This window comes from Pteropus alecto, unplaced genomic scaffold, assembly GCF_000325575.1.
Source record: "Pteropus alecto unplaced genomic scaffold, ASM32557v1 scaffold30, whole genome shotgun sequence".
NCBI lineage: Eukaryota > Metazoa > Chordata > Mammalia > Chiroptera > Pteropodidae > Pteropus > Pteropus alecto.
In genome coordinates this window covers 2,019,840-2,044,890 of record NW_006429782.1, presented here as the reverse complement: position 1 = coordinate 2,044,890, position 25,051 = coordinate 2,019,840, and the positions used below count along the sequence as shown (strand labels likewise).

Here is a 25,051-nt window from a genome sequence, read left to right as displayed (position 1 = left end):
GGGGACCCAGCAGGCCGGCCTCTCCCTGTGCGCCCGGGCGGGCCCCTGTGCCCTGGCCCTCCCTCCCCCGCGCCAGCCGGCCTCTCGGCCCCTACCTGTGCCTGATAAATGCCCGCTGGATCCCTTGGTCCTAATCCCACAAAGGAACGGTTTGCAGGGGACGTGCCGGGCGTAGAGTAGGCTGCAGGGAGGAGAGAGACCGAGAGCCCGTTAGCAAGGGGGCTGCGCGGGAGCACCCAGAGAGGGTGGCCGCTGCCCAGGGCCACAGAGCGCTCAGAGCCCTCCCCGGCCGACCCGGGTCCCCAGAGAAGCCTAGCCGCGGGCCGGGGTCGTGTGGGAGGGGCGTCTGCCAGGAGCGAAGACGGCACAGGACGCAAGATTCGTAATTCAGAAACCGCCTGTGGCCTGTTCAGGGCGTTCCACTGCCTGGTCCGCCCTGCGCCCGCGGCCTGCACCCCACGCGGCCTGCACCCCAAAGCACGGGCACCATCCATCACTGAGGGTGTGTCATTGATTAATTTTCCTCCCGGAGAGGCACGCGGAAGGCTGGGTGTCTGCACCCACGTGCACACGTGAATTTATATTTTAACCTCACCGATGACATTTCGCTGGTGAGTGAATAATTTACAGCTGGGCCGTGACGGCGGGAGTCGGGGGCCTCAGACAGGCTGGGACTGGGCTGGTGGGAGGGTGCCCGCGGGTCTCACCCAGAGCGAGGAGAAGTGAGAGGCAGTGAAGACCCGGGGGCTAAGGGCGGGGGGAGCAGGCTGGACGTGTAGTTAAAAACCGGGCGCACGGAAGGAGAGGGAACCCCCGTTTATTCTGCATCTACTGAGTACGTACTGCATGCTGGCACTGGCGTCATCCCGTTTAGCCCTCGGTGGCCTCAGCGAAGCCGACATAACTAGTCCCCCATCTCGCAGAGAAAGCAGGTGGTCTGCGGTCCCCAGCCCCGCGCCTGACGCCTCCCTGAACGTGATCCCTGACCTACTTTGCCGCTCTACGCGTCTGGCACTGTGATTGTCCCATTTTTTTTGGCTCAGAAAACAGGCTCAGAGAGGGGAGGACATTTGCCCAAGGTCACACAGGCAGCGAGCTGCAGAGGCCGGATCCACACTCAGCATCCCGCACTCATCTGTGTTCGGACAGAACCCGGACAGAACCCGTCCGCTGGTACCTAAAGCGGCCCTGGGTCTCGGCAGGGATGCCCGAGGCTTGGGGGAGGGAACGTCGGGGGCGGGGGGTGCCCGTGCAGGGAAAAAGGCCCATGGCCCGGGGGGAACTGCTGGTCCCTCCCGCTTGGGGGGGTCAGGAACCTCATTTGGGGAGCGAAGGAGAGACACTCAAAAAGGCGGTCGGGGGCAGAACGAGGTGGAGGGGAGTAGCCTGAGAGTCTGCCCAGGGCCCCCCACTGGGGCGGCTCAGCCTGAGAGGAGGCAGGGCGGGTGCTCCAGGTACTGGGCACTGGGAGGACAGTAGGCTCTGTGGGCCTCAGGGACGCAGCCTGGTGAAGGTCGAGCGGCCCACGAAGTCTGCTCTGGGGTCCAGGGAGAGGCTGGGTGCAGAGCCCGTGCTGAAGGGGTGGACCCCAGGACAGGGGCTCGCGAGCTGTAATCGGGAGCCACGTCCAGAGAGTGGGAGGGTCTGGGAGGTGAGGAGACAACCCAGGGCCTTCTGGGGTCAGGCACTTGGGGACTGTCCCATCGACAGGGCCAGGTCACTGGCGAGAACAGGGCCTGTTGTGGCAGGTTCTGCCCAAGAACTGAGAACTCTGAAATTATCACATGAAATGTCGCGATTTTAACACCGCAACAACAGACTCTCACCTTCCACACAGGGCACCCGGGGGTCTGGCCTTTGGGCCCCGGCGGAGACCTTCACCTGCTGTGCCCGCTGTTCCCGTGGGGGAGGAGGGCTCAGGGCCCAGAGCGGGCACACGGTGACTCTGGGCCACTTGGCCGAGGGGGCAGACTGCAGACTTGCCCCTGCTGCTCCCTAAGGCTGCCCTGACCCATACAGGCCAGGCCCTGTGGCACCCCCAGGCCTGTCTGTGGACACACCAAACTCGCCGGCACCCGCCAGGTCCCAGCAGTCGGGGAGGGGAGTGGGGGGCCCACGGGCACCGCTTCCCCGAGTGCTTACAGGGCGAGGTCGGCGACGTGCTTCCTCCCTCGGAGGTGGGTTTGGTGACAGGGGGGAGCGCCAGCCTCGGCAGCCCGGGGGGCGGGGGTGCCAGCATCTGAGCAGAAAGGCAGTGACTGGACATTTTGAGCTGACCACTTCCATTTAACTGGGGGGAACAGAGAGACAGGTGGTTAAGGCGGCGGCACCCCCTCCGCCTCGGGCTGCCGTCCTCAGCCCTGCCGGGTGGGGGACAAGGCTGGCGTGGCCGGACGAGTTTGGTGGGTCCCGCAGGCCCACAGGCCTCCAGCGTCCTGGGGCCATGCGCCCTCCCTCTCAAGCCGCCTGGTACCGCTGGCTTTCCTGCCCCACGAGGCCCAGACGCCCGGGGTGGCCTCACGGCCGTATGCCTCTCCTCGCTTGTCACCAGGACCTACCATCCACCGCCACGCTCACGGTCCCAAAACCGGAAAAGCTCTGACCACTGGACGCTCTGCGTGGATGCCTGGCGAAAGCCAGCCTGGCCGCGGCCGTGGCCCGCGTCTGATCTCACAGAACTTTGTAAAGCACACGCGTCCACGCTCACATCTGAGAAAGGCCGGGGGACCCCCGCCGCTCACAGCTCCGTTTCAACTCGAGGATGCACGCAGGGCCGCCGGCCCGCGAGGTCACGTGCGGCTGTGTGCTGGCAGGCTGCCCACACTCACCGGTCCAGGCTGCTGGCTGGCTGGGTCGCAGGCCAGCGAGACGAGATCTTTGAGCGGGTCCTGCGGGTTGAGGTGAGGTGGGTAGCGGATGGCCGTGTGTGGGAAGTAGGTGGAGGCCGTCTGCGGCAGGATGGAGGTCGTGGGGAAGTGCAGGGCGGAGGACGGGTGAGGGCTCCGGGCGATCCCTGTGGACAGGGGACAGGGCGGTCACCGTGGGCTCTGGCTCGTTCGCTCCGCTGGGCCAGGCCTTGCCATTCGCACGCCCGAGCTGGGGGCTTTCAGGGCAAACCCTCGAGGTTCCTGTGTCATCCCTGCGTTTTAAAACCTTTTTTAACAGAGAATGACCTGGTGGCTCTCAGAGGTTATGCCTCTGCCCCATGCCACACGGCAAGGTCCGAGCCCAGGTCACCTGGCCCCAGCCTAACCGTGGGCTCGGCTAGCTCCTTCTGTAAAGGACAGGGTAGTCAATGTGTTTTTTTAATCGAGATATAATTGGCATCCTGCAAAATTCACCTATTTAAAGTATGTAATTCGACGGTGTTTGGCACGTTCACAGACGGTGCAACCATCCCTACGACCTCTTCTGGGAAATTTTCGCCATCCTAAAAAGAATCCCCGTCCCCATCGGCAGTCCCTCCCCAACCCCCTCTCCAGCCCCTGGTACCCACGAAACCCACTGTGTCCCTGTGGGCGTGCCTGTTCTGGACGTGTCACATACAACATGGCACCACACGCTGTGTGGCCTTGTGCGTCTGGCTTCCCTCAGTGAGAGCCGTGTGTTCAAGGTCCATCCATGTTGTAGCACCTCGTGCCTTTTCATGACCGAATAATATTTCATTGTATTTGCTTTTTTTCCCTTGTTCTAAACAATTCAGTGGGTTTTATTATATCCGCTCTCTAATTCCAGAACGTTTTTATCACCTCGAAAAGAAGCCTTGTGCCCGTTGGTGGTCACTCCCCCTCCCTCTCTCTCTCCAGCCCCTGGCCAGATAGGAAACGTTTTCGGCTTTTTGGGGCCACGTGGTCTCTGTCGCAGCCACTCGACTCTGCCACCCTGGCCTGATCGCCACCACTGATGACATGCGAATGAAGGGTGTGGCAGTGGGTCAATAAAACATTATTTACGAGAACAGGCGCTGTGGGCCCTGGATTGCCACCCGCTGGTCTAAGCCACTGGGTTGATTTCTGCCCGTTGCCCTGTACGCGTCTGCCCTTGTATGGAACTAAGTCGTTATCATCGTGACAGTGGGGTAGCAGGTGATATTCCAGAGCTTTCCAGGACTTAACTCATTCAGTCCTAATGTCAGCCCTGGCGGGGGTGGGGTGAGCCCCCACTGACAGACGAGCAAAGGGAGGGCCAGGCACGGAGTGACCAGCGTGGCTCACATGCCGTGGTTGCTGACCTCTGTTTCCCTGCGCTGTGAGCGTGACACTTCCTGGCTGTGTGGCCGGGAGCATCCCCGTGTCACCCGCGTGGCCTGTGTGTGTCCGGCCACGCGCTGGGCGCGTCCACCCCCTTCTGTGACCGCCTGACACTGTCGTCTGAGGACTGTGGCATAAAAGGCACAGGCTGCACCTCTTTCTCATGCCAAAGGGGAAACTGAGGCCCAGAGAGACAGTCAGGCCTGGGAGCCCCCGGGAGGCTACAGCGGCAGAGGCCGCCCCGCCCGCCCGCCTGGCCCGGCGCTCACCGCTGTGCACGGCGATGACCGGCCGGTGGTGCTGGGTGAAGCTGGAGAGGCGCGGTGAGTCCTGGGGCGACGGGCTGTTGAAAGGCGACTTGTCCACCTCCGTCTTCTTCACCGGGGACGAGATGCCTGTGTGGGAAGCGCGGGGGGCCGCAGGGCTCGGCACGGCAGCTCTGCTCCCAGGCCCACCCCCCTCCTCGCCCCTCTTTTCTCCAGGAGCCCATGGGCGAGGGGCCAGGGGACCCATTTTACAGACGGAGCAAACTGAGGCTCAGAGCAGGGAGGGGGCGCTGCTCGGGGTCCGTGGCCCTGGTGTCCCCAACCCAGCCAGCCCCCAGCCTTCTCTCCTCCCAGAGACAGGCCCCCCCGGGGGCACACCTGAGCCCCGGAGAAGGCAGAAGGGCGAGCCGAGAGGACGCCACAGCCCCCGAGCAGCGGCGTGCGCGTCCCCACGTCCTCGCCAGGAAGGGACCCTTCCGTGCAGGACCAGCGCGAGGCTTACGTGAGCTACGACGCGTGAAGCCAGCAGACCAGGGCCTGGCACACGGCCGCCCGCTGGAACCGCTTGCTAACTGTCATGCCCCTGGCCGTGGGAAACTCTGACAGCTCAGCCCCTCACCCCTCACCCCCGAGAGAGTGGATGGTGAAACGTGAACGCACAGGGAATCTATGGAGACCCTGGCGCAGAGCAAACGCCGGCTCAGGAAGGACCGCTGTCAGCGTGACGCAGAGGGCGGACCACTCCAGTGCCGGGCACGCGCCAGCCCTGAGGAGCCTTGCGTGCCCCTGGCCCTCCGCCTGCACCCCCACTTCTGCCGCCCTCTGGATGTGAGAGCTGCCGATGGCGGTGTGCCCCCCAAAATGCAGAGCCCGGGGCCCGGCTCCATGTCTGGAGCCGGACTCTCAGGGAGGTGGAGCCGGAGGGGGACGTGCTTAGAAACTATTTTTAAATTTATCTGGGCGTGAAATGCACCCACTGAGACCATGGCGAGGGGTCTGACTTTCCTGCAACCCAGCACGAGGTCCCCTGCTCCGGGGTTCTCCTCCATCATGGCTGTCCCGGGCACTGTGCAGGGCTGAATGGCATCCTTGGCTCCCACCCACTCGATGCCAGGAGACCCCGTGACAACCACAGATGTCCCCGGATGTGGCCGTGTCCCCTGTGGGCAGAGTCGCCCCGGTGAGAAACCCTGCCGTCCTCTGAGGCATGCTGTCGCTGCTCCTGGGGTCTGTCCCCGTGCTTCCGAGGGCGGGCATCTGTCTGCACGTGTCCCCCAGCCCTGTCCCCTTCCTCTCGTGGCATTTCCATACGGGGAGATTGCTGTCCTCTCTAACAGCACAGCTTGGGGTGAACCAGATCTGGGGACCAGGCACCCCGATGGCCACTCAGGCTGTCAAGTGCCTTCGCTGTTACACAGCCCGCTGCCCTCAGCGGCCCTGAGGACATGCCGAGCTGTGTGAGGGAGCGTGTCCTGGCACGTGGGTCGCTGGCCTTTCCCCAGGACCAAGGGCTGTGGGCTGAGGAGGCGGCTGGCCCCGTAGGCTCTGCGTGTGCGTGTGCGCACGCAGTGTGTGTGCTGGGGGTGCTGTGGCAGACAGGTTAGGGCTGTCAGACCCTCGCCCGGGGGGAGTTCCCAGATCGGCCTGCCCTGGATGGAAATAGCCTGCTGCGGCCCGTGGAGGGGCAGGCGGAGAAGCAGGCGGCGGGGGAGCCGGTGCATGTGCTGCCTGTGGCACCCCTCAGTGCTCCCGGGCAGGCTCCGGAGGGCCCTAAGCCCACAGCCGCAGCTGGGGGGTCCCGTCTGTTCAGCAAACAGGCCTGTACTGCCCACATCTGAGCCTCAGCCGCCCGGTCCAGTTAACAAATGCCCGTACGGTCCCCATCCAAGCCACTGCCTCTCCATGTAACCTGTAGCGTCCCTCACCTGAGCGGCCACTTTTCTCCCAACACACACATGTAAAGGCCCGCCGCACCCAAGCAGGCTGTCTGTCCCCGTCGGAGGGTGCACCTTCATGACACATGTGCCTGTCACGAACACTGTGCCTGTCACGAACACGTGTGCCTGTCATGAACACGTGCGCCTGTCATGAACGCACGTGCCTCTCACGAACACTGTGTCTGTCACGAACACACGTGCCTGTCACGAACAAGTGTGCCTGTCACGAACGCACGTGCCTGTCATGAACACTGTGCCTGTAGGTCCTCACTGGTGTTCACCTTCACGAACACACGTGCCTATCACAAACATAAGCCACTGGGTTGAACACGTGTGCCTGTCACGAACACGTGTGCCTGTCACAAACACTGTGCCTGTCACGAACACATGTGCCTGTCACGAACACGTGTGCCTATCATGAACACACGTGTCTGTCAGGAACACGTGTGCCTATCATGAACACATGTGTCTGTCACGAACACGTGTGCATATCGGTCCCCGTCGGAGCACATGCTCTTCAGTGACCAAGCAGGCCCGTGTATCTCTCATCTGAGCGCCCACCACGCGCAGGACAAACAAGGCTGTCACCCACCAGAATGCCGGCTCCACCGGGCTGGGGTCGGCTCTCGCTGACCGCTGTGTCTCCGGGGCCCCAGAGCTCAGGGTCAAGGTGACTGTGTGGTGAACGGGAGTGGGGCTTGGTTCTACTGAGACCGGCACCCGCTCTGCGGTAAGGCCACCCCTCGGCACTGCGGACACTGGGCTGGGTCACTCCTGTGGGGCAGCATCCCTGCCCAGCCCCTCAATGCCAGGAGCCTCCCATCACGACAACCACAGATGTCCCCAGACACGGCCCCATGGTCCCCACTGAAGACCCCTACGAGGTCTTGGGCAGAGCGCTCAGAGCCTGCTCCCACATCACCCTCACAGCCGCCCACCCGATGCAGGGCTAACGGGAGCCACCCCCACTTCACAGATGTGAAGACTGAGGCCCGAGGAAAGAAGTCACTTGCTGGAGGCCACAGAGTCAGCAAGCGGTGGGCTGGGATTCAGACCCAACTCTAACTCCACAGGCCACGGTCTGCCACCCTGTCCTGCCTGCAAGTTCAAACAGAAAGGGGAGCCCCAGGGGACAGAGAAGGGAAATGGGGTTGCCCGCTTCACCCAGGTGACCCGTCTATGTGTGGGGCACACGTCCCCGGCGGGAGGGCCGCAGAAGCAACAGAAACAAAGCACCCTGGGAGCTAAACAGAAGGTGTCCTCTTTCTGCCCTGCTTGGATGGGCAATCTGGGAAGGCCTCCGGAGGTGGTCAGGAGGAGAAAGGGCACGGAGCGGGCGAAGGCCTGGAAGCTGGCTCACGGGGCCTGAGAGGTGTGGCTGCAGGGGTCTGGCCCGGGTGGGGCTGGCAGACTGTGGTGCTGGGGTGGGGGGTAACTAAGGGCTGCCCGAAGGAGCCAATACAGAGGAAGGGAGAGAGTGCTCTAATCAGCTTAACCCCCTTAATGAGCAGCTAATTGGGGGCTGTCTAGACAGGAAGCTGGGGGAGGCCAGGAGGAGGTGGGGCGGGGGAGGAAGAGGAGGAGACAAGAATCCATCTCCCCTAGGCTTCTAGCACCTATGGGGCAGGGGCGGCCTTCACTGCCGTTTACTGAGGTTCCCAGAGGAGGGTGAGTTTGTCATCGGTGGAGGCAACCAATGGCAGACAGCGGGGGACAGACCCCCTGTGCCACCCACTTCCGGCTCTGAGCGGGTTCCTCCTTGTCCCCTCATCACTGCCATTCAGGGCGGGCAGGTCACGCCAAGCCCCAGCCACCCCAGCGACTCGCTCTAACCTCTCCTTCCTTGTAAAAGTTTGTTTTTCTTTTTTTGGGCTTCCTGAGTTGAAAGCTTGGTTTTTTTATTTCCAACTTTTTTCCTAATCGATAGACTTAGGGCTATAATTGTCCCTCTCAGGGATGCTGCGGCTACATCTCGGAGGCTGTCTTTCAGCTCTAAGTGGTATACACTTTACGTGCAGGCAGCCTCTTTAATCATAGTCAGCGAGATGTGCTTTTGAGTTCCCGATCAGTAAATGAGAGAGCAGAAGTCTCCCAATATCCACTCTACTCTTCTTCAGTAGCAAAACCCGTAAATTTGAGACGTACACACAACTGCCCCAAGTAAGACTACAGTTCCCGGTGTCCCCTGCAGCACACAGTACGGCCACATTACTAGCTCAGGGACACAAAGATAAACAGAACAGGTAAGTGCATCTTCCGAAAATTATTCTTAAAGGGAGAGGACATGCCTAGATTTGACCCTTCTTTCTTGCTGGCTGGAATGCAGACATGATGGCTAGAGCGTCAGCAGTTATCTTGGACCATGAGGTGGGAATGAAAACCACATTCGGTGGAGCATAAGGCAGGAGCCCAAGTCCCTCACATCACACACCTGCCCAGGGCTGCTGATGGCTGGCCATTTACTGGTGAGAGAAATGTACCGTCTGTTTGGGTTGTCCGTTTCTCACGATCAAACTTAAACTTTACTGAATACAAGGTCTTTATAGAGACAAACCTGACAGAGATGAGGAACCCACAAAGACAGAACCATAGAGACACTCTGACCCCTAAATTAGAGCCTAATAAATACAGAGACAGGTCCTCCCAGAGTTAGGTACCTGCTCTGGAAGCCACACCATACAAGAGGGAGGACCCTGGGGACATCAACTGTCACGACCAGATGTGTTAGACACCAATTCGGAGATGGGAATTTTATAGACGTGAGCGACAATAAACTCTCCTGTTTCCTGGGCACTTACATGTGCCAGACTGTTGCTTTACACACATTGTATCATTTCCTCCTTCCGATTTTCTTAAAGAAGAGTTATCTCATTACTCCCATTTTGGAGATGAAAAAACCAAGGGTCAGAGAAGTTAAGTCACCTGCCCAAGATTACACAGCCCACACAGTGAGCCAAGGGCAGAGCTGGGATTCAAACCCACGTCTCTCTGATGCTTGAACCTGCCCTCTTCATTGTAATGGTTTGTTGCTTTTCGAGAACCCTGTAGGCATGGCACTTTGCGTAGACAGATCTTTAAAAGAAAGCAGGCTCTACAGGCATAGGAAGGAGGGAGAGAGGAGGGGAGGAGAAAACAAATCTCAAGGTTTACTGGGTGCTTATTACGCACCAGACCTGCTTTAGGGACATTGGATGTATTAATTAACTTAATTCCCAGAACAACTTATGAGATGGGTACTGCGGATATTAACATCCCTATTTCACAGATGAGAAAACAGGCTCGGAGAGGTGGAGTCACCAGGAAGCTCTAAGGGCTGGTGGACTCGAGTCTGCGTTTGTCACCATGAGGTTATTCTGTGGGCTGAACCCTGGACAATGGATAAGGGATTAGATAAAACGATGCTCCTAAAATCGGGGGTGGGGGGGGGGAGGCACGGTCCCTGCAGAGAATCTGAGGAAGGATGAGAACACCCTCCCCAGTGTAACATAAGCCTTTGTGCCACTTTGCACACTATTTGCGGACAGTCGTAGATGCCAGCCCTCTAGAGAGCAGAACCTTAAGGCTAAAGAGACTCTTTGGATGAAAACCGAGGTGGAGATGGAGATCCCAAAGAAGGGAAATCTTTGGAGAAAATCTTTAAGAAGACGAAGAATCCCTAGGAGGTAGCGCTCAACAAGACAGGGACCCTACGGAAATGCTGACACTACAGAATCCGGAGAGAATCCCCTGTGAACCAAGAGCAACAAACCAAAATCCTCCCGGGCAGGGCCCTGTGAGAAAGACACGGGGCTCCCACGGAACTGGAATCGCACGAGGTTAAGATCCCACGGATAATACAGAACTCTAAGGAGGACCCCAGTGAGCAGGGATTCTGTAGATCAGGATCCTCCCCCTACCCCGCCCCTCGAGACCGGCCCCTAAGAGGAGAGGGCGGGGAAGTCGGGCCGGGCAGAGAGCCCGCCCTCCCCGGCCGGAGCGGAACCAAATAGCTCCCGGAACGCGAGTCAGGACTTGACTTCCAACCGCACGCAGCCCGCAGGACCACAACTCCCAGGAAGCCTCGCGGCTCCAGGCCCGCATCCCGTTCCCCGGCGCCCGCGCAGTGCCTGCCGGAAATCGTAGTCCCCGCCGCCAGCCCCACCTCCTTCCATGTCCTCCGTCCAGTTTCGGCTGCTACTCGTGGGAGAGCTGGGGGAAGTGTAGTAATCGCCGCCGGGGCTCGTGTCCACGTCTTCCTCCATCGAGCCCGATTTGTGCCGCTTGCTCCTAAGGGGCGAGGGGAAAAGAGCGCAGGCCGGTTACCACGGAGACGCGGGCCGTGGCGGCGGGCGGTGCTAACTTCCGGTCCTAGGGGGCGGGGCGAGGAGGGTGCTCTCGCGAGACGTCACGGAAGCCGCGCACTTTCAGCCAGTTTTGTTGACACCTGTTTCAACCTGGCCATTGCTAGGATGGGACCCCTGGGACCAGAGGCGGGGAGGGGCGCAGCCCAGGTCACACAGAGTGCAGACTAAAGCCCCGAAAGCCTGGCTGGTCACTTGGCTACTGTAATCCTCAGGGCACCCCGGTAGGATTACGACCCCATTTCACCGGTGAGAGAACCGAGGCAAACACGACGTGACCAGCTGAAGGTCACACAGTCAGCAAGAACCAGTGTCTTCATTTCTATGGAGTCTCCAGGGCTGGGCCTGTAGGACTCGAGCCGAGAGCGGGGTGTCAGGGCAGGGGAAAGAGGCACTTGGGGCTGAGTTTTGAAGGATGAGTAGGAATTTCCCAAGTGCACCGTGAAAACTGGCATTCCAGGAAGAGGAATGAATCGGCTGGGGCCGGAAGGAGGTGGGCGAGGGGTCGTGAAAGGCCCAGAGGTGGGGACCCGGCCACATACCCACTGGAGGAAGTACTGGGTAGCGTTCTTCTCATGCCGGTGCTGGCTGGATTCAGGTCGTACGCCAGATGCCCCTGCAGCTCCCCCAGGGAGAAGTTGGGTCCTGTTCCTGTCACCACAGGTGCTGTAGAGGATGACAGAGAGGAGAATGAGGGAGAGGGCAAGTTTCAGGGTGGCCGTTTGCCCTGGAGGAGTGGGGAGAGCTGTCTGGGGGCAGGCAGTTGCAAGGAGAACCCCTTCCCAAATGGCCTGGTTCCTAATTTGGCTGAAACTGGCTTTATTTTGTGGATCAGAAGACCGAGGCCATCAGGATAGGCCAAGGTCACGCTGTGAGGCAGAGGCAGGGCCAGAGCTGGAGGCCGAGCTTCCCAGTACTCCGGGAGGCCAGGTTCTGCTGGGAGGGTGATGGTCAGGGTTAAGCAGAACTCTCTGGGGGGTACACACGGGGGTGTCTGAGGGAGTGGAGTGGGTCCCCAGTAGCTTCACAGGGAAGGCAAAGGGACAGGAAGCAAAGTGGGCAGGGGAGGTGGGGCCCTCTGGGATCCCCTCTTGGGACAGGGTGGGGGGGGCCCCAGGAAGGAGGGGTGCTGAGCAAAGGTTCTTCAGCCCCTCCACCCAGCATCTGGAGTCTGTTTCCTGGGGAGGAGCGTGTCACCCTGACCTTGGGCTGCTCCTAGGATACTTCCCTTCCTAGGAACCTTGGTTTGGTGAAGGGAGGTGGCTGGAGGGGGCCAAGGGGGAGGGGTGATGGCTTCCTCCCTCCTCCCTGAGCCCCTTTCCTCTCTCTGAGGCCACCTCCTTCTTGGAACCTCTGTCCTGAAGCCTCTCTCCTCTCCAGTGGCCTTTCCCCTGTATGAGCTCTGCCCCACTCTGGGTCCCAGCCCAGAGTAGGTGAGGACACTCACTCCGGGACACTTGGATGAGCTCGGTGACGCTGAACACACCAGAGGTGACGAAGCTCTCCTGGAAGTCGGTCGTGTCTGGAACGAGGAGAGAATGGGGGTCAGCGGATCTGTCTTCCTCCTCGACACCCTGGAGCTGCTCAGACCCCGGGGGTTGGACCCAGCCTGGCCAGTGACCCCATCTACACCCTGCAGCCCTGCAGTGGGAGACTGGCCAGCTACACCCTCCGGTCCATTGAGGGAGTCCCTGCGCCCTCACACAGCGGGAGCGGAGTCCTTAGTATCCTCAGCCAGACTCCCTTCTCTGGGGCTAGGTGGGCCCCATATCTAGCCTCGCCGTCACCCAGGGATTCCCACGCTGCAGCAGGCTGCAAATGGGCTGGACCTGGTTCCAAATCTTGGCTCGACTGACCACTCGGCTGTGATTTTGGGCAAATCCCTTCCCTTCCCTGAGCCTCGATGCTCTCTAATCTCTAAAATGGGGATCATACACCCTGTCGTCTGGGCAGTTTGTGACACGAAGCAAACTACCTGGGAGGGGCAGGCTTGCTTCCTCTGCATCACCCATCACCCCAGGCAACGCTGGCGTTTTGCACCAGGCTCCCTCCAGACTGGGAGCTCCATGGAGGCAGGGATGTCTCTGCCCAGGCCCAGCCGTGTCCCCCGTGCCTAGACCAGGGCCTGGCGACAGGCTCAGAACCACAGGCGGAATGGAGGCTCCGCAGGTGGAAGTTCAAGTCTTATGCCCTCGGAGCCACTCCTGCCTAATGTCAAAGAGAGAGGGACCTTCTCTTCTGGGTTGGGGTGGTTTGCGGCACGATTCACAACAGCCCAAACTGGAAACAGCGCATGTGTCCGTCAGTGGGTGAACAGATACACACAACGTGGTCCATCCACATGCTGGACTATTACCTGGCCATGAAAAGGAGTGAAGCCCTGACATCGTTACAATGTGGACAGACCCCTGAACACACGATGCTCAGCTAGAGAAGCCAGACACGAGAGGCCACGTGGTTGTGATCCCACTTACGTGACATGTCCAGAACAGGCACATCCACAGAGACAGAGAGAGCGTTTGTGGTTGCCAGGGGCTGGGGAGGGGAATGGGGAGTGGGCTGGGGAATGACTGCTGATGGGCATGGGGTTTCTTTGGGGGTGATGGAATGTTCTGGAATTAGTGGCGATGGTTGCGCAACATCATGCATGTACTTAATGCCACTGAATTTTACATTTCAATATGGTTAAAATGATAAATTTTACCTTATGTTTATTTTATCATAATACGAAAACCTTTAAATATCCTTAAGGCTAAGATGAAGTGTGTCAGGCAGGGGTGAGGCGGGCAGGGTTGGGGGAGCCTGCGGGGAAGGGGGCCTGTCTTATACAGAGAAGGCCTCACTGAGGGGAACATTTTACTGAGACCTCAGGGAACCGGGGGACAATGGGAATACATGAGTTAAAATGTGGCACTGTGTGGGCTGCTCTGATCAGGATGATCTTAAATGTGACGTTTGCCACCTCCCTGGGAGCCTCAAAGTTCGCAGCAGCAAGTGGCCTGTGCAGAGGCCGAGGCTGGAACACACTTGGCGGGTTGGAGGCCAACCGGGCTGGGGTGGGAGGAGCCAGGGACAGTGGTCAGAGGTGATGGGACAGGCAGGCAGGCATCTCTGGGTTTCGGGGACGGTATGTGCAGGCAGCAGTTCTTCTCTCGGCCCCCAGGGGGCAGCACGGGCCACAGGGCGCTCAAGGCCTTGCTCAGGACCCCAGCTGTCTGAGACCTTGGACAGTCCCTGAACCCTAGCCTCCCTGGGTATGAGCTTCGTGCCCACCATTTACTGAGCACCTACTATCTGCCCGGGCTTATGCGAGGAGGCTCAGGGCCAAACATCTCGGGAGGACAGGGCGGTGGCCTCCCAGTGTCCAGGGGAAGTGGCCGTGGCTGCTTCCTGCCGACCCAGCTGGCCAGCTGGTGTCAGCACGCCCCCCTCCCTGCCCCCACCGGGGTTTCCTGTTTGTGCGGCGCTAGCCCAGCTCCATCTCCAGGGGACTCCCTGGCGGGCGGGGCGGAAGTGATTTCCTGCAGCAGACGCTGGAGCTCCCCGCAGGGCCGGTCCAGCGATGCTGCCCCCGCCGGCCCTCAACATCTGGCTTGGAGGGAGGCGTCTGGGGATCTCAGGAGACCACGGAGGATGAGGGGTCACAGGCGGCTAGTGACGCGCGGTCTGGGGGCCTGTGAACCTTCCGGAACCAGCTGGCCTCCCAGGGCACGGCTGCGCTGGCCCATCCAACGGATGCCCTCACACACCCGCTACCCTTCCTTCCTCTCCTTTTCATCTCGTCCTTCCTCTCTCTCTCTCCCTCTCTCTCTCTGTCTCTCTCTCTCTCTCTCTGTCTCTCTCCCCCTCCACACCCACCCCGTATCATCTCTCTAGTTCCTCTTTTTCTATCTGCTTCGTTCCTCCCTCCTTTATCTCTACAAATATTTAGTGAGCACCGACTCTGTACCAGGTCCTACTGTAGGCCTCGAGGACACAGTGATGGGGGCAGTTAGAAAAACCTCTGCCCTCGAGGAGGTGACACTCCATTAGGAGAGATGAGCAGACAGGCCTGAGAGCAGGAACTCCCGAGGAAATAAAACAGGGCGGTGTTTAATCGAGAGTGGCTGAGGCTGCTCCAGCCCAGGGGCTCTGGGAAACTCTGAGAGGCGGGCGTTTGAGCTGAGAGCTGGGAGATCTAGCGAGGGAGAGCAGGGGGCTGTCCGGGCAGAGGGCACAGCCTGTGCAAAGGCCCTGGGGCGGGACCGAGCCTGGCGTGTCGGAGGAACAGCGAGGAGGCCCGTGTGGCTGGAGTGGCGTGAGCGAGGGGGAGGACAGGAGGGCAGGGAGGGGGCGGGGCAGGTCGCCCAGGGTCTCGTGGGTCGTGGGTCGTGGGGAAGACTTGGGCTTTTACCCCAAGGGAGGCGGGCGCCCTAGAGGGTGGTGGACAGAGGAAGGGCCAGACCTCACTCGGGTGCTCACGGGAGCCCTCTGGCCACTTCAGAGAGGACAGATGTTGGGGGGGTCAGGATCCAGGGGGGATCAGGGCAGAAGCAGCTTCCCAATTCTTTCTGTCTTCTGGGGCTCCACTCCCAGCCCTGCTTCAGGCAAATTCGTGCGCTTTCTCCCCCCAACCCCCGCCACATAGAGCTGACTTATCTTACTCACTGAATGTTGCATGGGATTGTGGGGCCCTCCGGGGCCTCGCCTGAGGGCTGAGTCCCTAGGAGCCCAACCTCTGGGAGCTCAGTTGTGGGTTCCAACCCCAGCTCCCTGGGTGGCCCTGGGCAGACCCCTTAACCTCTCTGAGCCTCAGTTTCCTCATCTGCAAAGTGGAACCACCCAGCACCTACCCCATAGCACGGCTGTTTTTTTTGTGTGAAGCGTGCACGGAGGGCCACACAGGGCACAAAGGGGGGTGCCCGGAAAGGGGGGCCAGGGCCGTGCCCTCCACCCCGCGCCGTGCCTGGACTCACCCAGTGTGATGGGCTTGCTGTCCTCCTGGTCAGAGCCCATCCCTGCCCGGGGACTGCCGCTCTGCTCCGCGTCTGCAAAGACAGAGAGGAGGAGTTGGAGCCACTGCAGGGACCCCCGCCCCGGGGGAGAGGATGGCTCCTGAACGCGCGAGGCCCGGAGTCTCTGCTTGGCCCCCTCCCTCGGGTGCTGCCCCAGAAGGTCATGGACGTGCAGGGGCTGCCTCGGCCGTAGGTCTGAGCTCTTCCCCCTCCCCTCCGAGCCTCAGTTTCCTTATCTGCGAAACAGGGCAGCTTATTTAATCCTGCCTCCGCTCTCGAAGGTGGTGCTATCGTGCCCACCTCACAGACGGGGAAACTGAGGGCCAGAAGTGAGTCCTTGAGCCCTCAGGCCCCTCCCCTCAGCCTCTGCCTTGAAGTCTGAGGGTTCAGCCTTTGGTCTCGGGCTGCCACTAAGGGCGCCCAAAGAGGGGGCCGATGCCTGGGCTCCCTCCCGCACAGGCGCCCGCCCCTCCATCTTATCTAAAAATAATCAGGCTCCTTGGCAGACGGACACAGTAGACAGACGCTGAGCTCAGCGTTACCGGCTCTGGCGGCCTGGCTGGGGGGCCATCATGCCAGCTCCGTCTGCCGTACCCACATCCACAGGGCTGAGCCCCGCCTGGCAGCACCCCCGGACCCGGCCATCTATCTGTCTGTCAGGTCAAAGAGGAAGGTGGTGGTGATCGATCACTATCCGACACCAGCGAGAGAGAGATCAGCGCCCCTCACCCGCCACACCCCAACGCCGGGAGCGTGGCTGGGCAGCATCGGGCGGGTCACTTAACTGTGCTGAGCTGCAGTTTGCTCCTCTCTCGAGTGGGCGTGAGCATCGCCCGGGCCTGACCAGGCTGCCAGGAGGTGGCAGGGAGGCGATGCGTGCGAAGCGCGTCGGGCACACGTGGCAATGTCCATCCCATGACTACGGTTAGTGTCACTTTCAAACCTCTAAGACGGCTGCACATATGGCGCGTTCCTGTTCCCATTTCGGAGGTCCCCTTAAATCCTTAAGATAGCCACAAAGCTGGCATGATTACTGTACCGATTTTATAGGCGAGGAAGACCGAGGGTTAGACTGATGAAAAGTGCCCGCCCCACGCCAGCTGTGCTGTTATGAGGGTCACGGCTGACACCCCTAACGTGGAGGTTAGTAGCGCCGATGCCCCATACCGGCGACAATCCTTCTACGATCTGACTCCCCAAAACTTAACTGAGAGCTGTCGAGCAGAGGCCTTACTGATAAACGTAACCAGCCAATTAATCCGTATTTTGTCCATTGTATGGATTATGTACTGCATTCTTACAATACAGTAAGCTAGAGAAGAAAAAGGTTAATCAGAAAATCACGAGAAAGAGAAAATACAGTTACAATGTTTACTGGAAAAAAAAATCCACATGTAAGCGGACCCGCAAAGTCCAAACCCGTGTTGCTGGGGGGTGGGCTGCGTTCCGTGTGGGCAGCCGGACCTCCAGCTCCCTGCACGTGCGTGAGCCATCGGACTTCTGGGATCGACGCGACGCCTGAGCTTCCAGCCAGCTGGGAGCCTCAGAGGACGTGTGGTCATGGGGAGGTCACTTCCTCTCTGGGGGCCTCGGTTCCCTCGAGGTTGTCATGGGGATCATAACGATGACACTTCCTAAAACAGTCATGAGCCCTTGCTTTTTGCCTGGCACGGTGCTAGGGGCTTTGCACACACACTGTGTGTTGCACACATTCTGGCTGCCGAGGTTGAGTGTGTCATAAACAACAGCACAGGAGTGGGGCGCGTGCAAGGCCCCGAGCTTCCGTTTCATGTCCAGGAGCGGATGGGGGCAGCCCCCCGCTTGACTTGGTTTTGCAGCCGCAGCCGTGGGCAGCCGGGCTGGGCATGGCTGGGCAGCGGCCAGGGGGAGTATGCCCGGCTCGGCCCCGAGCCCTGTGGCCGTTCCCAGGCTGGGCAGCCGGCAGCCCCTCCAAGTCGGCCAGTCCCGCTTGGACGGCGCTGGGCTGGGCACAGTTAGCCACCCCGCTGGGAAGCGCCCAGCCCGGGCAGCTATCCGTTGGGCTCTGGGCCTTGGGCACGGGACCCTCTTCGGGAGCTGGTGTCCACACGGCCTCAGCAGGCAGCGGTGCCCGGCTGCCACTCGGGCAATCCCCCAAGAAGCGGGGTGTTTCGTGAGTGCCACCTCTGGGCTGGTGCTTCGGAACCGGGCAGACAGGGCCGTGGGCCGCCCTCTCGTCATCTGTGAAGTGGGCACAGCCACGGCACCTCCCTCGGTGGCTGCCCGTCAGGGGACAGGTGGTAACACACCCAGTGAAGTGCCCCAAACAGCGGCCAGTGCGTAGGACATCCCACAGCTACTGGGGGAGGGGACCCTATTACTGTTAGTGCTATTTTTGTTGTTGCTTGTGCCTTGGTTACTTTGTATCCACTGAAAGCAATGGTCGAGGCTATGGCTGGCTCTAGCCAGAGCCCTTGTCCCATTGTTCATTCACTCTGTGACCTCAGGACAGCCACACCACCTCTCTGAGCCTCAGTTTCCTCATCTGTAAAATGGGCAAGATAATAAACCCCGCCTCCTAGAGCCACCAAGTCGGCTAATACAAAGTGTGAAAGGGCCGCCACCAAATTGACCATCAGTACATGGTAGACTGAAGAGAGATTTTAAAGGATACTGCGTTTTTAATTTACTTTTTGTTTCATCGGTTCATTCGGTTCATTGCAAGCACTGGAAGTGCGATTGGTTTTTGTGTGTCAATCTTGGATTCTGTAACCTCGTGGAATCACGTAGTTCCAAGAGCCTCTCTTTTCAGACTCCTTGGGGTTTTCTGTGTAGAGCATAGTGTCACTTGCAAATAGGGCGTTTTATTCCTTCCTGTCCAATCTGATTTCTTTTTCTTGCCTTATCGCGCTGGCCGGGACCTTGCCGGTATCCCTGTCTTGCCTCTGATCTTCAGGGAGGTCATTTGGTCTCTCGCCACTAAATGATGTTAGCTGTGGGTTTCTATAGATCTCTTTGTTGGGTTGAAGAAGTTCTCACTGCTTTCCAGTCCCGGGAATTTTTTTTTTTTCCCTAATTTCAATAAGTGTAGTTTCTAAATAATCTGATGCCATATGCATACGCCATCTCATTAAAAAAAAATTTAAAATTAATTGTAAGATTGTGGTTAAATATATAACGTAAAATTTACCAATGAAGCATTTCTAAGTGCACAGGTTGGTGGCAAAAATCTTTTCACTGTGCGGAGCCACCGTCCCCGCCACCCGTCTCCAGAACTTTCTCATCTCCGTCCCCATTAAACACTCACTCCCCTCCCCTCCCCCAGCCCCGGGCTCCAACATCTACTCTCTGTCTCTATGGATGCGACTCCTCTGGGGACCTCATATGCCTGGAGTCGCACGGTATTTGTCCTTCTGTGTCTGGCTTATTTCACTGAGCATAACATCCTCAGCTCTGTCCATGTTACGGCCTGTGTCAGAATTTCTTTCCTTTTTTTTTTTTTTTTTTAATGCCATCTTCTTGTTAATTATCTCTAAAACCTCGAAATATTTCTCATCCACCTGCTGACCTGAAAACTCCCCAGCTGCTAGAGCTGCCTGGGACGGAAGCCACTAGCCACATGTGATTTTGCATTTAAATGAGCTAAATTGAAATGAAATATGCAGGACTTCCGTTGCACGGGTCACCTCTCAATACGCAATGGCCACAGGTGGCTGGTGGTGACCGACCATGGCCGTCATCACCGAAAGTTCTGCTGGGTCGAGCTGCTCTGAACGTCCCATGAAAACCCGGGTTAAAAAGGGAACAGACGACTCCCCCCGCCCCCTGCCACGTACGTAGACATCCAGCCCTAAAACGGACCACCCTTCGGCCTGGACAAGTGGACCCACAGTAGATGATGTCTAAAGGCCGGCCAATCTCCAGCACCCCAAGGTGCCCCAGGGCCCGAGCAGCAGCTTTCGGTTGCTGTGCTCTTAGGAGCTTTGTGACATCACCTGATCGAATCCGCCCAGCTCGGATGATGAGGCCGGTAAACTGAGGCCCAGCTCGCAGTATCCATTTCCCAAAGCCGATGTAAACTAGAAGTTGTCTGTCTCACATGGCAGCTCTTAACTGGGGCAGCTCTGCCCTCCAGGACACTGCGTCGACACCTGTGGCTGTCACCCCGGGGTGGGGGGGCTCCTGGCCTCGCGTGGGCGGGGCTGGGGAGGCTGCCCAGCACCCCGCAGTGTCTGGGACACCCTTGGGAAATGAGCCAGCCCCGATGTCAGCAGTGCTGAGGGGGACATACCCTGGTCTAGCTCCATTCTGGGTGAGGGTGAGAACTGGTTCTTGAAGGGACGGAGGAGGCTACAGAATCTCGCTCTTTTTATGTATGAAGCGTAGATATGTAGATATAGATACAATACACAAATAGGTTTGTAATAAACCGCTGATGTTAAAATTTCTTGGGGGGTACAGCAATTAGGGGAAAAATGTCTAAAAAAGGTTCTCTAGGGGGAGGCGATAATAATAATAATAATAATAAAAAAGGGTCTTGTACATTTCTAAAGGATTCTAAAAAGAGAACAGAGTACGTGACCCCCAGGCCTAAAACGTCTTCTCTCTGGCCCTTCGCTCTGCGTCTTTGGGGGAGCTCTCGTGTCTCCGAGCCCCATCTCACTCGCAGATCGGAGCCGAGCTGCGCTGCCACTGACTTCCTTGGGTCCCTCAGTGCCTCCTGAGCACCAAATGCTTGGGAAACTGGGAGACGCGGCAGTGACCGAGACAAACTCCCTGCCCCGGCCCTGACATCCGAATGTGGGGAGCAATGGGCGGCGAGCAAATAATCAAAGAAGCCAGGAGGACGACTTCAGGCCGTGCCAAGGGCAGGGGAGGCCACACACCCTGGAGGGGCCGGCGGCAGCCCCTGACGTGTGACAGGCTGGGCCTGGAGCTCCTGGGAGGCGCACGAAGTCACTGCCCAGGACTGTACATCCGACAGTTACCATTCAGTGAGTCATTCCTTTGCCGACGTGGGCAATAGAAGTTTCATTTCTATTGACTCATTTAATCTTCGAAACTACCCCAGGAGAGACGAGCGACTATGTCCTCAGGAAAGGAAACCGATGCACATGACCTCGTCTCTCTCAGCTCCCTGCAGCCGTCCCTGCATGAGGCCGTCAGCCCCGGGTTACCCGAACAGGACGACTAAATCACCCAAGGCCACACAGCGAAGAGGACAGATATGCCGACCCGGCTCTGTCTGCCCCCCTCTTTAAAACATATCAATGAACGTCTCCTCGAATTTTGCACAACGTCGATCAGGGCCTTCAGAGGCCAGCTAGTTTCCCGTTTCCTCCTGATCTGCAGCCCAGCCCAGGCCGGGCACTCACTTTGTCCTTGGGGCTGCTCAGAAAGTATTCTCGACTGCGTGAGGACACGGTGGACAGACACACTCAAAACTAAAGTAAGACCACAGAGGCCAGCGAACCGAGGTAGCCCAGTGGCCGATCAGGGGACGTCCTGTGGCTGTGCCTCGCGGTGCGAACACGCTTTCCTGAGCCTGGCGCTCCACGGGCAGAAGGCATCGCTGTGGGGATCTCAGGGCAAGTGGGCGCACTGAGGGCTTGGAGGAGAGGTGGCAGCTCCCAAACTCGCCTGCGCTTGGGGCGTCTCCTGGAAGCTACAGCCGTCCCCCTAAACCTGGGTCTGAGTCCCAGCCCTGGTACAACCTGGCGTGTGACCCTGGACTCATGTCTCTCTTCCCCTCCGAGCCTCAGTTTTCCCCATCTGCCCAGCGGTCACCCTCAACCGCTGCCTGACTCTGAGGGTGTGCTGTTTGGGTGGCAGCATTTTGCCAAACTTATTAGTTCAATGAACTCTGTCCCTCCTCTGCCCGTCTCCCTCTGGTCAAAGCTGAAGTCCTCCCCACAGCCCACGAGGCCCTCGACCTGCCCGTCCCCTCCTCCCTCTCTCCCCCTCATTCGCTCCAGCCAATGGGCCTCCTCGCTGGTCCCCCAACACGCCAGGCACGTCCTGCCCCAGGGCCTTGGCAGGGGCTGTTCCCTCAGTATCTCCCCTTATTCCAGGACCTTCCTCAAAGATCTCCTCAGCGAGACACACAGGCATGAAGCACAGCTAACCACACTCACGCTAGCATTAAGCGAGAGGCTGGCCCTTGACAGCAGAGGTATTTGAAGTGACACCCCGGTTTGGCTGGGGACCAGTGCTCTTGACTTCCCAGGTCCGTGGGGTGTTTGTGTGCAGCTGGACCGTCACCACTCCTGTGGCCTTCTGCTCACACAAACACGTGATCACGGTGACAATAGAAATGTAACTTGGGTCTCGCTGACGGAGTGTACAAACTGTTCTTTCCTGTCCGTGGCCATGAGCCCAAATTTGGCCTGTCCCAGCCCATGACAAAGGCGCTGCCGTGGCCTCCGGTGCCGCCCTTCCCGCCCTGGAGCACCCGCCCCCCGAAGGGCTCCCGCCAACTCCCTTCACCCTGGTGGCTGGAACTTCCACGGCTCATAACCGGGAGATAGAGGACCGTGCCACCTGGCATTCGTGTCGCGGCCGTTTGCTGACCACCTACTGCTCTCCAGGCATCAGCGAGATGGCAGAGAGCCCGGGGGGACAGACAGACAGGAGATGAGCGAACACAAGAAGTCTGAGATAATCTCACACGGTTCCAAGTGTCGCTGAGGCAGTAAAACCGAGTGAGGGGACAGAGAGTGGCTCTGCGGGTGACTTTCGGCAGAGAAGTCAGGCAGAACCTCTCTGAGGAGGCGACTTTAGTGACGAGGACTTAGGAGTGCAAAGGAGCCGGCAGCCGTGGGGAGAGCTGGGGCAGCAGGAGCAAAGGGCCTGGGCAGGAATAAACCTGGGCAGTTTGAGGAACAGAGACGGACCTTGTGGGTCAAACACGGTGAGCACAGGGGACCGAAGGGGACAGCAGCTGGGCCACTCAGGGCCACGTGGGCTGCAGCGAGAAGCTTGGGTGTTATTCTCAAGCACGATGAGGAGAGAGATGACTCGATCTACGTTCTATTTTCAAATGTCTGGTTATGAGGACGTGGGGAGATCGGAACCCTCCCGCACCGTTGGTGGGAAGGTAAAACGGTGGAAAACAGCTTGGAGGTTGCTCCAAAGTCAAACACAGGCTCTCCCGATGAGCCAGCGATTCCACTCCTAGGTACGTGCCCAAAAGAACAGAGCACAGGCGCAAACAGATCTTCACGCACCGAGAGCGGCATCGTTCACAACGGCCAACAGGTGGAAACGTCCAAGTGTCCGCGGTCGGGCGGATGGATGAGCACAACGTGGTCCACCCAGACAATGGAATATTATTCAGCCTTTAAAAAGGAAGGGCGTTCTGACACCTGCTACGTGGAGGACACTGTGCTCAGGGAAATGAGCCAGTCACGGAAGGACAAATGCTGTATAGTCTACTCACAGGAGGTCCCCAGAGGAGTCAAATCCAGAGACAGGAAGTAGATTGTGGAGCCAGGGGTTGGGGGAGGGGGAGGGAAGTGAGTGCGTAATGGGGACAAAGTATCAGTTCAGGATGCTGAGAAAGTCCTGGAGACTGGACGGTGGTGGCACAGCCATGTGCGTGTGCTTAATGCCGCTGAGCTGTCCACTTAACAGTGGTTAAGGTGGCAAATTTTAAGTTCTATTTTACAACACACACACACGAACACACGCGCACACACACAGAGTCCCTGGCTGCTCAGTGAATTCTGGACTCGAGTCCTGGGAGGATGGGAGGAGGTATGGGCCGGCATCCTGGCAGGCCTAACAGCCTGGCCCGGGGGATGGCCTGGGGATAGACAGAGGGGTCATATTTAATTCATCTCTGGGATGTAGAAAGGACAGGACTTGCCGAAACCATAATTACACGTGCTTAAAACCTAGCGGGGTACGGGAGAGCCGGGCGTTCCCACTGGGCTCAGCGGCTTGTCCGCTGGACCAGCATCAGCTATCACGGCGAGCTCGCCGGGTTTATTTTCCAGCCCCAATGGCCTTCCAAATAGCTGGCTTTGCCGGGCTGCCACGTCTGCCTCCCATCACCAGCCAGCCAGAGAGAGAACCAAAGCCAGGCCCTGGAATTCCCAGCTTCTGGGTGTCACCAGTCGTTTTTAAACATTAGCAGCTAAGGCTCTACTTTCCTTGTCCTGGAAGGCCCTGCCCCTATCCTGCTCAGGAGAATGCTCGCCATCTTTCCCAGCCCAGATGAACACCATCCCCTGGTGCTTCGTCCAAACCTTTGTCCTAGCCCCCATCACGCTGGACCGAGCCTGGGTCTATAAATATATTACGGGCCCAACCCCTCCCTGTGGCCCACATGGCCCTGCGCGACCTGCCCCGTCCCCTCCCCGCCCTCCCCTCCTCCCCCTCCCCCTCGCTCATGCTGCTCCAGCCACACAGGCCTCCTCGCTGTTCCACACGCCAGGCTCGGTCCTGCCCCAGGGCCTTTGCACGTGCCGTTCACTGTCTTTGGAATGCCTTTCCTGCAAATGCCTGCCTGGCTCACTCCCTCACTTATTCAGGGCTCTGCTCAAACGCGGTTTTTGTGTCCACGAGACCAGGTACTGGATCTGGGCTCGACGATGGGGAAGTTCGAGAATTCATCTCCTCGTGTCCCTCCCAAGAAGTGTGACAACAGATTCCGTGTACGTCCACTTATGGTACAACCCGTTTGCGGTCCCTGAGCCCCCACTCCCATCCCATATTAGTGTCCGTGCAAGGCCGCCTAAGAGAAACTGTGACTCTTTCTTTTGTCACATGTATCGAGTGCTTACTGTGCACCAGGCCCTGTACTAGGCTCTGGGGACATAGCAAAGAATAAAATGAACAGACGGGAAATCCTGCCCATGAGGTTCATAGTCATGGGTTGCCAGCCAGCCAGCCATCCTGAGGACGGCCAGGGCTGGGGTCACAGCAGGGAGGCCTTAGGCCAGACTGAACTGGGACTTCCCTGGTGGTGTGGCAGCAGGACCAGAACCCAAGTTGCCCTGGGCTTCAAGGAATTCCCTGGAGATACCCGCTCCTGGACCTGTGGGCCGAGGAACGCCGTAGGCCCCCAAGGCCAGCAGCAGTGAGCAGTGGCTGTCGGTCCGGCCTTGCTGTGTGACCGCACAGAGAGCCCTGTCCCTCTCTGGGCCTGGACATCTGCGCACAGAGTCTCGGAACCACCACGCAGCCCTTCCGCAGGCGCTGTTCAGCCCAATCACAGGGGAAAGGCCAGATGCCAGGCGTCCAGGGCCCCCAGGGACTGGCCTGCGCCCTCCGGACAGGAAG

The 25,051-nt window shown here is 59.0% G+C and overlaps 1 protein-coding gene across 1 annotated transcript in view; it reads right to left on the bottom strand.

Annotated features, from left to right (window-relative positions):
- Positions 1-25,051, bottom strand: part of NFIC (nuclear factor I C) — an 84,948-nt gene that overhangs the window by 4,173 nt on the left and 55,724 nt on the right. The window contains exons 5-12 of the mRNA XM_025042997.1: positions 15,749-15,820; positions 12,241-12,315; positions 11,336-11,459; positions 10,595-10,719; positions 4,520-4,645; positions 2,829-3,013; positions 2,143-2,290; positions 96-181 (exon numbers count right to left, since the gene is read on the bottom strand). Coding sequence (XP_024898765.1) covers positions 96-181; positions 2,143-2,290; positions 2,829-3,013; positions 4,520-4,645; positions 10,595-10,719; positions 11,336-11,459; positions 12,241-12,315; positions 15,749-15,820 — 941 coding nt within the window. The remainder of the gene's footprint in view (positions 1-95; positions 182-2,142; positions 2,291-2,828; positions 3,014-4,519; positions 4,646-10,594; positions 10,720-11,335; positions 11,460-12,240; positions 12,316-15,748; positions 15,821-25,051) is intronic.